We start from the raw sequence: 13,797 nt of genomic DNA on the forward strand, positions 1-13,797 counted from the left end.
CTTACTTCTTTCACAGGTGTTTCCAAGGATAGTGTTGTGTTCCATTCTGGTCAAACAGAGTCAGGGTGCTCGGGGCTGGTACACGGTGGCGCAGTCAGTAGTGCTGTCGCCTCACAGCTAGAAGGTCCTGGGTTCGATTCCCGCCCGGGGACACTGTGGGTGCTGGGGGCGTGTTCCCTCCTCCGCGTCATCAGTGCCCACACCCTAGGTGGGGTTGGCAAAAGGGCCTTTCTGTGTGGAGTTTGCATGTTCTCCCCGTGTCTCCTAGGGTAGATACCCTCACAAAAACATGCAGTAATCCTGGTCTCTATAAAGCCTCCCCCTGGCCACCCGGGGTGCCTGATGGAGGGGAATGGAACTGGTTGGAATAACGTGTTCCTTCCACGCGCTACGTCCAACCGGGGAAGCTCCCCCTGTCAGGTGATAAGAAGCGGCCTGCTCACTCCTCATGCATTGAAGGAAGCATGAGCTCAGTTCGGGGCCCTCCCCAGGTTGGCAGAGGGAGAGTAGAGCCCAGGATCACAGCTTAGGCAATTGGCACCGGGTGAAAAAATGGGTTACAAAAATCGTGGGATAAAAAATTTAAGAAAAAAAAACAGAGTCAGGGTGCTGATATTTACAAGTTGGCTCACTGGAAAGACTCTGCAGCACCACTAACACCAGTGGATCTCAAAGTGGGGGTCCAGGGACCCTCATGGTTCCTTGAGGGGGTTCCAAATGGCCCCTTATGGGGGTGTGTAACTCAGGAAGTGTTCCAATGGAACCAAATGGATCCTTACAGGTTAATTTGGTTCCATCTTTCACTCGGTCCTTAAAATTAGAGCGTTAATTGAGAATCATTGTGTTACACCAGAGCCTTAGAAACTTAGAGTTCTGCCATTGCGGGGTCCGAAACAGCGCTGGTCACGTGGTTCATTATCACTTTCCCCCTCATAGACTCCAATGCATTCTGTAAACGTCCCGGTTCGCGGTTTGTCACTATACGCCATTAGATGTGTGTGTAGCAGTGGTGGAAAAAGTACTCACATTTTCCACTTAAGTAAAAGTATCAATACTGCATTGTAGAAATACTTGGTTACAAGTAGAATTTACTTGAGTAAAAGACAAGACCAAGTATTGGCATCAAAATGTACTTAAAGTATTAAAAGTAAAGGTACAAAATATTTGAAAATAGCAGATCTACAAGCTCACAAGTGTCGCATTGCGGCGCGTTGTGAGCTTGTAGATCGGCTATTTTCAAATAGCCACGGTATGAAATAGGGCAGATGTGGTTAATGTATGTTTTATAATATTAGGGTGCCCTCACACCAAAATACCTATGAGAGTGGAATCCGCGTTCCGCCAATGCATTTCAATGAGAAGGGAGCATTTTTTGCAGAAATCCTCTGCTGGCATGAAACCGCTTCACTCTCATTGAAATGCATTGGCAGAACGCGGATTCCACTCTCATAGGTATTTTGGTGTGAGGGCACCCTTATAATGTATATCTGCAAAGTAACTAGTAGCTAAAGTTTTCAAATAAATGTAGTGCAGTAAAAGTTCAATATTTGGATCCCAGATGTAGTGAAGTAGAAGCAAAAGTATTGGAAATTGGAAATACTCAAGTAAAGTACAAATACCTCAAAATTGTACTTAAGTAAATGTAGTTACTTTACACCACTGGTGTGTAGAAGATCTGGCCCCATGAAGTGAACAGGAGTGACGCGACTCTCTCTGTATACAAGACTCTGTGCTACACTAAACAGAACAGAGCCTTCTTTAGTATTCATTGGTAACACCTGTGAAGGAAATAAGGAAGCAGCCCCATTTCTTTCCAATATGGCAGCTGAACATGGAGCCTATTGAACAGTGGGAATCATTTCTACGGTTTTCTGACCTTTTTCCTTTTTGACTTTTCACAGAGCAACAGTGACGAAAGGAGTGACCTTTCGTACAGTGAGGGCCAGTAACTCATTGCTGTGGGACATCACACTGGATATGGCAGCAGATGAAACCATCTCTGTGATGTGTCAGAGGAAGGCTCCCATACCTGGAAAAAGGTATGTCTGTTCGGTTTAATGTGTGACTGACTGTCCAGGTTATGAAATGTATCTAATCCACATGTAACTATAATAGCACCATGTCTTTTCTCAATTTCTTTCTCAAATTTAACCACATGAAACCTAGCAGAAAATAGCAGATCTCCAAGCTCACAACTTGTCATGGCGTGTTGTGAGCTTCAGGGACGTGCAGAGAATCTTAGAGAGGCAGGGGCTGAACTTTCTGAAAGGGCCTTTTGGTGGAAATATCGAAAATAGCAGGCACGTTGTGAGCTTGGAGGTCGGCTATTTTCGGTGAGTGATACCACACTGAACTAAGTATACTCAAGTGAATACTGGAGATGTGGCGTAACGGCATGGCTTTCTACACAGAGAGGGCAATTCTTTCAACATAGATGCTGCATCAAGTTCAGGATAGTTTGGACAAGGCAATTCTCTTGAATGCTGCCTTCAGGTATGGCATGGAAAGGAGGCATTTATTTCACCATAGTGAAAACTACATTCATGGTCTGGAGAGGGCACTTTTTACAGACGGTTAAAAGGGCAGGGGCTCAAGCCCCCTTTGATGTCTATGACTGTGCACGTGCCTGGTGAGCTTGTAGATTGGCTAAAGAGATTTGGTGCAGAGGGAAAAAGTATAGACCCTTGGGGGACCCTATGTATAGTATAGGGTTTAAGTTAATACATAAAACATAGTGTGCTGCTAATAAGAAATGCACCCAATTCTGTTGAAACATAGTCAGGTTTTTCTACCGGAGAAAGGCATTGGAGCAGATCTTTTAACTATTTGATATGAAAACGGGTTTGCATATTACATTCCGGGTTAGTCTTTTATATGAAGTTACACAGTGTGTATTTTACTTATACCCTTTGTTGTAAGTCTATCAGAGGTGTAGAGGGGAGGACATCTCATGCTCTCAAGACAACAAGTATTCACGGGAGAAATTGTTATTGCTAGTCTATTTTAACAACAGAATGAGCACAGTGGAACGACGATTCTCCATAATAATGAAGCAGTTACACCAGAACTGTTGAACAGCATACAGTAGTTTAATTTTGTGCATTTTCATATGAATAGTATTATTGTCCCAAATCTAGGCTCTAAATGTAAGCAAAAAAATCGAAAGTTGGTCGCAAAACAAGTGTAAATAGAATAGTGACTCCAGTGTTGCTTGTGCCTGTGGGATATCATTAGATGGAAAAAATAACATACCTTATATAGAACAGCTGAGCCGAGCTGATTTGAGGTCCTAAATGTATCATGTAAAGCCTTTGCTCAGTGGCGGTAAACAACATCTTTTCATAACATGTATAAGTTACAGAAAGAAACATTTAAGTTCACTATTCTTTAAGACAGTGAACATGAATCTTATTCTTGCATCACTGCAAGGATAAGCATAAATAACTGGGTCAGTGGTCACAGTACACTACACTCCTGAATATGTGAAATAATAATTATACGGTTGTTGCCTATTTCAGCTGAAACATTTTTGAGGGACTGAAGTTGAAGTTAATAAAACATCAAAAGGCGACGGATGCAAACACAGACAGACGTTTTGCATGGCTCACACCACACGCACGGAATACGCTCACCTTTACTGTGTGGAAGTCATTACTGCTTTGACCTCATTAAGTTGTTTTCGCTGTTCCCTGAGGATTAGGACATTGCTTGCCAAAGCCACTTTTTGGTCGGCATATTCTTTTCTCTCAAATGGGTAGACAAATACAGTATGTTCTAAAACATGGGTCTTCAACAGGGGGTCCGGGACTAGGGGTCCTCAGAGTTACTACAGGGGGTCCTCCAAACCTTTGAGTGATAGAACATTTTTTACTCCTTTTTTATATTAACCAATTGAACCCTAGTGTCCATATTCGGAGAACTTTAGCTAAAAATAGCAGATCTACCGGTACAAGCTCACAGCACCTCGTGCTGCGAGGCAAATCCAAAATACACTGATGATTGTGCAGTCAAACAATATGGAATCTATATGATAAGGTTGTGGGGGTCCCTGCTTCATTTCTCTCTCAACTAAGGGGTCCTTGGCCTGAAAACGTTGAAGACCCCTGTTCTAAAATGTCACAGAACTACGTAGCATCCCTATTCTGAACAATGCCAATCGGGCAACATTTGCCAAAAATAGCCGGCTAGATCGGCTATTTTCGTTCGAGATTTGATCGAGAATTGGTCAAATAACAGCCATGCTGTGAAAAGGAGGGGTCCAAGTACAGATCCCTTGGGGACCCTGGTCGTATATATAGGGTATATATATAGGGTTTGATAGGTTACAGGATGACTGCAGACTCAGAAGGTGTCTAATGTCACATCACTTTAGGGATTTCATGTGTGTTTTGTCTCTCTGGTCCTAGCCATGCTAAAGCATTAAGAATTATAGCTGTATCTGTAGTGTATTAAAACCTTTTTATTTTTTAGTCACAACAGCTTGCTTTGGATCTTCAGACAAAATGCGGCCACTTATAGATAGAGTGCTGGCCGTAAGCCAGCTGTGTAAACACAATTCTCCTGCTGTCTTCACTAGAATGACAGCGTGTCACCCCCCAATTTATCGGATCAGATTAAAATGGGAATATCTGTGTTAATGCATGCTTAAAAGGGATATGGACATGCTCGTATGGCAATTGAACATTACTTGTTTTGATACTTGACCAGAAGACCATTATGTTGTAGTCTTTGTCTCTACAATATGCAATATGATGAGATTATTTAATTATGTAAAATCTGTTTTCCCCTACAGTATTTAGTGTTATTTATATTTATCCTATACTAGTAAGACGGTAGCCTCGCGTAGCCAGGCTTACTCATCTGCGAAGAGAAAAGCCTGGTGACAATATCAGGCAGAGACTGTTCAACTTCCGCCATGAGAATTTCACCGGAAGATTACAACGCATGACATAACTTCCGTTAAACACAGCACTTCCGCCACTTCCGCTAGAACCAACCGGAAGTCATATTGTGGCCAGGGTGGTAATTAAGACACCAAGGGCAAGGGTATGCTAAGGGCGAATGCACAGACCAGGTTGGTTGTTTAAGTTGGACAAAATGTGGCCATATTTTCCCAAATATGACATCATAGATATCTGACATCATAGACCACATGAGACTGACACAATAGGTCCAAAATTGGCTTAATATTGATGACATCTGGGATCTCCATAATTGACATGGGCCTAAACGTGTGACATGAGGCGTGACTCGTGAGACTGACATGAGACGGAGGTTTTGATACTAACTGCTCCCTATGGTTGCAATTAAAATGGACTGGCAGTGGGTAGACCTTTGACTTCACTCTGACACAGCTATAACCATATAAGGAGTTCCAATAATGGTCGGATCGGCAGTGCGTCTTAAGTTACACAGCCCAAACTCTAGAGTCTAGATGTACGCGGCCCTAACCTCGAGTTTTTAATAATGGCAATGCATGAAAGCGCAAGTAACTGAACAGTGAATTCCCATCCTTTATTGTTGACTTACTTAATAACAGATTAATATACTGTAGTATGATATTTTAACGGATTTGCTGATACACTGTACATTGTACTATTAAGGCAGTGGGCTGATATGGAAAAACTAAGCAAAGTTGTGGTCAGGCCTGGAATTGTGTCATTTTAGGGGAAAGGCCATTTGGTGTTGTCCATTTTTTGAGGGCACAAAGGCCAAATGCCTTTGGAATAAAACAAGATTTTAGAATTTAGTCCATTGAAATAATTTGTTGAATTTATGGGTTAGGGATGATAACCTCTGATCCATGCTCAGCCCTGCACCAATCAAAGTCACTGGATTGGTCTAAAGATGGGGACTCGGAGGAGTTAAGATTTCAGAATCTCAACAAAATACACTGATGTCTACATGACAAGAAAGAGACAGAGGAGAAAGTGGTATACAGTCAGCTGGGGCATTAAGGCCACTGTGGCCCCAGGTCATGACATTGTTTTGAGGGGGACAAGGCCAAACTGAGGGGCAACAGAGGCCATGGCCTTCATGGCCTCCATGAAATTCCTGCCCTGGTTGTGGTATATCCCTGTAGGAACAATAGACCGTGTACAGAGATGGCCTTCCACCATGTAGTGGCAGTGTGTCCAGGGTGTCTCTGGATTTTTATGTTACGTCAATAAAATCATAACATCGAGGTGTTGTCATTGTCACTGAGTGGCCTATTTGTTTAATGCATGCAGGCTGCTTGCATGGCCCCAGGCATCTGTTGTCAACAGACCAGCATGGCCCGGTTCAGCTTCATTCATTTTTGTCACCACTGAGAGATTGCATGTACCTTCCTCACAAAATCACCTAATCTTCCTGCCCCAAGGTCATCTACACATATCGTCACTGTCGGGCAGAAACAAACCTCATATCTCCAAGTTTCAAGTTTGTACGTTTTTTCACCAAGTAAAGCCCCTGCTTCATCATGCAAGGCCGTCGCACAAAAGTAGTGAAAACAGCCGATCTACAAGCACACAACGCCTCGCACCGCGAGGCGTTGTGTGCTTGTAGATCTGCTGTTTTCACTAGTTTAGTTCATTTTGAAAATGATAAATACAAAACGAACGGTCTTGGACATACAAGGTTTCCACCCGACAACGACGATATACATGTGTACATTAGTGTACATTATGAACATAATTTACATTATTTATGTACGTCAATTAGTGTTTATCTGCACTTGATGTTATTTACATATCACCTGTATTGTCAAAACACCAGTATTTATTTTAACCCCCTATTATGCTGCTCACCATCAGGCTAGGGATGGGACGATATGCGATATTATCGTTTATCGTGATAAAAAACACCCACGATAATCGTATCGTGGAGATTTAACTTATCGTGATATCGTCCTCCGTCATGCACTAGCTGGGATCAATTCACCTTTTATTTGCCGAGCTGCTTATCCGGTACCACTTAAACCCCCTACAATTGGTAAAAGGTACTTATACATACTTGATACAGTCTTTTTTTCACTCTCTATCAAATGTCTTTGCCAAAAAACAGCCGATCTACAGCCAATCTACAAGCTCACAACGTGTCACAAAGTTTTTTGGCAAATGTTCCGCCCCAGGATAATGGATTATGATTATCGTGATAATATCGTAAATCGCGATTTCTTTTGTCACAATAATCGTGATATGATATTTTCATATCGTCCCATCTCTACACCAGGCCTGACAGTGCTCTGCTGGAGGTGCTTCAGATGGATTTCGAGGTGGCCGAGTCGAGCGGTCCCCTCGACAGCCAGGTGATCATATGGAAGCTGGAGCTACCTCCCGGATCCAAGGATGGAGGGAAGACAGAAGGACCTATGAGGATCTATACAACTCAGGGAGACTTTGTAGGCCTGGCCCCTCTTGTAATGGTGAGTATACAGCCACAGCCAGCCAGCTCACTGCACAGCAGCATCATACCCAAGTAACCCAACTATTAATAGAGTGGGCGATATGAAAAAATACACTATCACAATATTTTCCCAAGTTGTATCACGACACACGATCCTAACACAATTCTTTTTCATGTTGGTTTTTATGGTTATTTTTCAAACAGCACAACCACCTAGAAGGTAACAAAAACTTAAAGAAAAAGGAGTAACAGACCATTTATAATCCCCCGTGGGATAATAAAGGTATCTATCTATCTATTTAGACCAGTGGTCCTCAAAGTGGGGTGGTCCTTTTGGGAGGTCTAAATTGACCCTTACAAGTATGTAACTCTGACAGTATACAAATGAAACCAAATGGACCCGTATTTGTATACAGAGTTAAGGGGAGACCTTGACATTTTAAAGTTTGAGAACTACTGGTTTAGACCAAAATGCAGGTTTAAATGAATTCTGCAATGAATCTCTGTATTAACAATTCAACAGGATTTTGTATAAGGCTCCCTCATTGTATCACGAAAAATATACGATACCTCTGAAAAGGCATATCGTGGAGACATTGTATCATCTCAACGATATTTATCACCATATTGCCCACCCCTAACTACTAACATCTGTATCTGTATTGAGGGGGGAGGGAAAAAAAGCAATCTTTCCAGTAATATTCTATGCTTTAATTTCATCCTTTGAGTCGTTGCATATGAATATATAATTAAAATACACTTTGTTGTGACTCCTGTCTGGTATATGAAGGCTGGTGCCTTAGGATTATTTAGTAAATGGGTTCTATTTTGAGGTAGGGAGTGACCTTGTGTTGTCAACTGTCAGATAGCTGATGCCGCTGTTCTGTTTTGTTCTGTTCCATTCTGCCCTATGTTTTATGTGGTCACCCCCATGTTTTCTCACAGTACCTAGCAGCTGCCATAATGTTCTTATTTGGTGTCACTCCTACCGTACAACCTCCATACTTAATCCACAGTCAACTCAAATTTCTTTGCCATGCAGTTGTTCTGTCATAGTTCATTTCACAGGCAAAGCTGTTAAAAACTCTGATTTAGAAGGTTCCAACGTGTAAATATATACACCGTAGTAGTGCAGCACCTATGGAAAGCAAAGTACCTGTAAAATGCCTGTAGGAAAGCCTGCTACAAAATGACACAAGCGATCTTTTATTGGGTCTGGTGCCATCAAAAAGCGGCTTACCTTTGCGACGTTATAGTAGATAGACAGACATTTATTTATTTATTATTATTATTATTTTTTTGATTGTGCAATAGTGCACTTTGGTCTGCCAGGCAGCAGAGGGCGGCGTCATGCGAGAATGAATGTGAATTTGCCTGTTATGTGTTGCCGTACATTCAGACCAGTCACTGGCCACAGAGCCTTACAGCCAGGCGTGATTATGGATCCAACTGGGAAAGATGGATGGAAACGGCAAAGAGCGCTCGTTTTCAGTTATTGTCCACGACATTGCTCGCGGCGCGAAGGCGCCGCGAAGAGCGGGCCAGGGCCGCGCGGCCGGCGGTGAATGCAATCGTTATATTTATGCCCAGGCCGTAAGGCCTGGGCAAGCGCACGATAAACGCCATGATAATTGGGTTTTGGTGCACCTCGCGCGGTCCAAGTGACTACAACGGAGCGCTCCCTACGTCCGGTTCAGCCAATCACAAGCTTCAAAAATGAGTCCGGGGCGTGGTTATCCATCTTTCCCAGTTGGATCCATAATCACGCTTCAGCCAGAGGAAATCAACAAGGAAGTGAATTGGTCTCCGTTGATGTTAACGCATAATGGATTTTTTACACCATCACCGCGGAAAATGTGTTTACAGTACACGGCGGCGCGACCCCTCATCAGCTTCAACAAGGTAAACGAACGAACGAACGAACGCGAACGAGCGCCGTATTGGCGCGGAGGTCTCTTGAGAATTGGGGCGAACAGGAACGTCCAAAGCAGTATAAGAGTTAATAAATAAGCAGAAACAAACTGCTACACAAGAACAATATTGGTGTAACTAAGATTCTCGGAGCGCTGGTCTCATACCCAATTGGAATGGAATCAGAAACATCTGCTTGTAGATCACCAATTTTTGCTATGTTTGAAATTATTTTTAACATTTTCTCCTTTAACAAACCATACCGTTTAAAATGTTTCATAAGGCTAACTATTTTTTTTTAAAATGCGGACCAGCTCTGAATTTGAGTAACTTTGATCACATATTGACGCAACAAATGTTTATATGTAATCATTTACACGATATTATCTCAGTTGATAAGCTGCTCCTGGCTGTGTGCCAGGAGCAGTGACGTGTGCTGCATTTCCATTACAGTGCAGCTTGGAATGCGTACAAATACGAGACCACGCTAGTTTGATTTGTGATCGAAATGTGACATGGTTCATCTCTCCTGGCGAGCAGAGGCTGACCTCAGGCTGAAGGCCAAACATGAGGGGATTTGATGGTGGGCCAGGGGGGACATTAGCTCCCACTGATCACTATTTAGCCTTAATGAATGAAGTACTGAAACAGCTGCTGCTCATAGTATAATGGGCAGAGATATCTGCTACATTGGTGTGGGGGGGATTTAGATTTCAAAGGTGTGTGTGTGACACACACACACACACACACACACACACACACACACACACATACACATACACACACACACACACACACACACACACACACACACACACACACACACACACACACACACACACACACACACACATACACATACACACACACAGTTGTACAAACCCTCAAAGGGGCTTTTGTTTTCCAATTATCCTAAAGATGGGATTTATGGTTCTTTGAAGTGAGCCGGATCTCTGGGATCCGTTCCTTTTAAAGAGCCGTTCAAAAGACTCATTTTAGTTACTTGTCAAAGTTGGCACTTTGTAGATTTTGGTTATAATTACATATCGCTTCAACCCTATACATTTCGCTATATATACAAACGCGACGCATTATGAGCTTGTAGATCTGCTATTTTCAACAAAAAAAATCTACATTTTCTTCATTGGAAAACTTGCGAAATGGGACATTTTTGTACTTTTACTCAAGTAGGCCTACATTTTAATTCCAAACTTCTAATTGTGGCAGAGTATTTCTACATTGCAGTATTGATACTTTTACATAAGTAAAGAATGTTTGTACTTTTTCCACAATTGTTCATTTTAGAAAGGAACGGCTCCCTATACTGCGAACCGGATCCCATCGTTCATTTCAAAGAGCCGTTCAAAAGACTCGATTCGTTCACGAACGTCTTATCTCTAAGGTATCCCTAACCGAGGTGGAACAAAACACCCCTATGTTTTTTAATTTTTTTATATATCTGCTTCATGAAATGGATGGTCATACTCATAACAAAATAATGTTATACTGCAAAATACAGAAAAAAGTGAAGCAATTAATCAATATTGACTCCCCATATACTGTAGCTGGGGAGGAATTGGTAAAGTTTGTGTACTTAGTGAGTAGTTGTAGAGCCCAACTCGTTTGTGATGGTTTTTGAAAACCTTATACCCATACCTAACACCATACCAAAAATCTAAAACTACTCACCAAGTGCACAAACTTGATTCATTTTGACCAATTCCTCCCCAGCTAGTGCAGAATAAAACTGCTATGGAGATCTACCTACTTAATCTCATGTATATTGTTCACATTTCTTCTAATACAAAGATCACTAATAGGCAGGCCGTACCTCAAAAGAAAAAAAGATATCAAAACATGTATGAAAACTAGAGGCTTTTAAATATAAAGTTTTCATAGTCAGAAATGTAACATTGACAAGATTTTAAAAGAACATTTCTTCTACTTTCGGGTATAATATGGTTTTATTTTGGCACGAAAGTTGCGATCAATGGAGCACAAATCTCCGCCAGGAGGCACGCCTCAATAATAGTACTTACACTGTCCGATGCAGAAATATCAAAACTGCGCGTCTCCACCGGTTTCTGTATGCAGGCTGGCAGGGCACTGTGTCAAGCACTAGAGGCAAGCAAACAGGGGTGTCGCACCAAATTCTGGGCCCTGGGTACAAGGATTCACTGTGGGGCCCCTAGCCTGTGCTTTAACTATTGAAAAATAGCAGATATACAAGCTCACAGCGCGGCACCGAGTGCCGCGCTGCGAGCTTGTAGATCTGCTATTTTTGAAAAATCATGAAAATCTTTGAATATTTCAAATCCTTCTAAGGTTTTTTGAAAAATCTATGTTTCGAGTGTCAGTGGAGCTCAAACCTTTTCATGTGAAGGACCCCCAAAATGATATGTATTTGGCCACGGACCCCCATCTCGAAATATTGAGTTCCAGGGACCCCCCAGAAGCAAAGTTTTAGTTACAAATGTTCGCTTAAAAAATACATATATTCAAAAATTTGGACACATTTTCACGACTTTTCAAAAATAGCAGATCTACAAGCTCGCAGCGCGGCACTCGGTGCCGCGCTGTGAGCTTGTATATCTGCTATTTTTCAATAGCTAAAGTATAAAAGAATTAAGGCCCCTCCACCACCTTGGGCCCTAGTAACTCAGTCCCACTTTCCTACCCCTTGTGACACCCCTGCAAGCAAACAGACAGACTATGGGAGCCAACGCAGGGCAAAGCCAGGAAAGGCAAGGAGCGCACCACCTACGTAGAAGCACTGCGGCGCGTCAGCTTAGCTAACGTCAACACTGTATAGAGCTCAAGGCCCTGCAGTCAGATAGGAGGTCAATAATTATAGCAGACTAATATTTAAACGTGCTTGGTGCTTGTGCATGGTGCACACTGCACAGGATAGATTGATACATTTATAAATGCACTGTATGTTGTTCTTTGTAATCTTAATAAATAAGCATAAACAAACTGCTTCACAAGAACAATATTGGTGTAACTAAGATTCTCGCAGCGCTGGTCTCCGCCAGGCTGGGTTGCCAACCCAGGGGTGAAAACTTTGGTAGGCAGTCATACCCAGTTGGAATGGAATCAGAAAAATCTGCTCGTAGATCAGCAATTTTCGTTAAAAATGTTTCATAAGGCTACATATTTATATTTTGTATTCAGACCAGCTCTGAATTTGAGTAACTTTGATCACATATTGATGCAACAAATGTTTATATGTAATCATTTACACGATGAAGATATTATCTCAGTTGATAAGCTACTGGCTGTGTGCCAGGAGCAGTGATGTGTGCTGCATTTCCATTACAGTGCAGCTTGGAATGCGTACAGATACGAGACCATGCTAGTTTGATTTGTGATAGAAATGTGATGTACTGGATGTTGCCGTTAATCACACAGGGGATTGAACTGAACGGGCCGCATGCCTCTGTATCTCTCTCCTCCTCTGTCTGTCACTCGAACTCTCCCCATGCCATGTGTGTGCGTCAGTCTAGGTCAGTGTTTCTCAACCTTTTTTCTGCATGGGCACACTTTTCATGTCCCAAGAATCCATGGGCACACCAACATAATACGGGGGTGTAAATATCATCACTGTCGGGAAGAAACCTTGTAACTCCAAGTTTCAAATGTGTACGTTTCTTCAAAAAGTAAAGCCCTGCTTCATCATACAAGGCTGTCGCACAACAGTAGTGAAAACAGCCGATCTACAAGCACACAGCGCCTCGCACCGCAAGGCGTTGTGTGCTTGTAGATTGGCTGTTTTCACCAGTTTAAATCATTTTTAAAATGATAAATACAATACTGGCTTTCAAGCAGTTTCAAGGGGCACACTTGACCCTTCTCAGGGGAACACCAAAGGTCCCCAGGCACAGTGGTTGAGAAACACTGGTCTAGGTGCTATGTGACAGCCATAGCAATCGTTTTGAGCATGAACTTCACCCCTGTACCACTTACATCCAAAAGTACAAACATTTCAAAAGAAGTCTAGGAGATTTCTTAAAAAGCCGTCCTCTTTTTTTTCTCCAGAAGATAACATCATGCATGGCCTCAACACTTGCCCTGGATGAATAGTGAAAAGCTAGACATGCAGCTTTGTTCTGCACAATTTGAAGCTTTTGTAAATCTCTTTTTGTTGCACTTGACCATAATAACCAAACGATAGTCCAGATGAGACAAAGTCATTGCTGGTAAAACCTTGCCTGATCGAGGGGTCTGTCAGGAAATAGGCACACCTCCTAAAGACACACACCACTCTTCCTATTTTAGCTACAATCTTATCAATATGACTAGACCGGGTGAGCTGTTCAAACAGTGTGACACTTAAAAGCTTCTCTTCATGGACCTGCTCCAAAGCTCTAACCGTCATTGGAGAGAAGCGACTCACTCGCGACTCACTCGCTCATTCAATGTTCAATATCCCCTGTCAATTCTGGGTATCCTCCTGTGGAAAAGGGATAATGTGAAGTTGTTTGTTAGTTCTTAGAACAT

At 42.4% G+C, this 13,797-nt stretch overlaps 1 protein-coding gene across 1 annotated transcript in view; it reads left to right on the forward strand.

Annotated features, from left to right (window-relative positions):
• Positions 1–13,797, forward strand: part of LOC308296077 (transmembrane protein 132D) — a 58,269-nt gene that overhangs the window by 26,486 nt on the left and 17,986 nt on the right. The window contains exons 3-4 of the mRNA XM_080739197.1: positions 1,902–2,039; positions 7,213–7,405. Coding sequence (XP_080595323.1) covers positions 1,902–2,039; positions 7,213–7,405 — 331 coding nt within the window. The remainder of the gene's footprint in view (positions 1–1,901; positions 2,040–7,212; positions 7,406–13,797) is intronic.

The sequence above is a fragment of the Nannobrachium achirus genome, assembly GCF_963921795.1.
Source record: "Nannobrachium achirus genome assembly, chromosome: 12".
Taxonomy (NCBI): Eukaryota; Metazoa; Chordata; class Actinopteri; order Myctophiformes; family Myctophidae; genus Nannobrachium; species Nannobrachium achirus.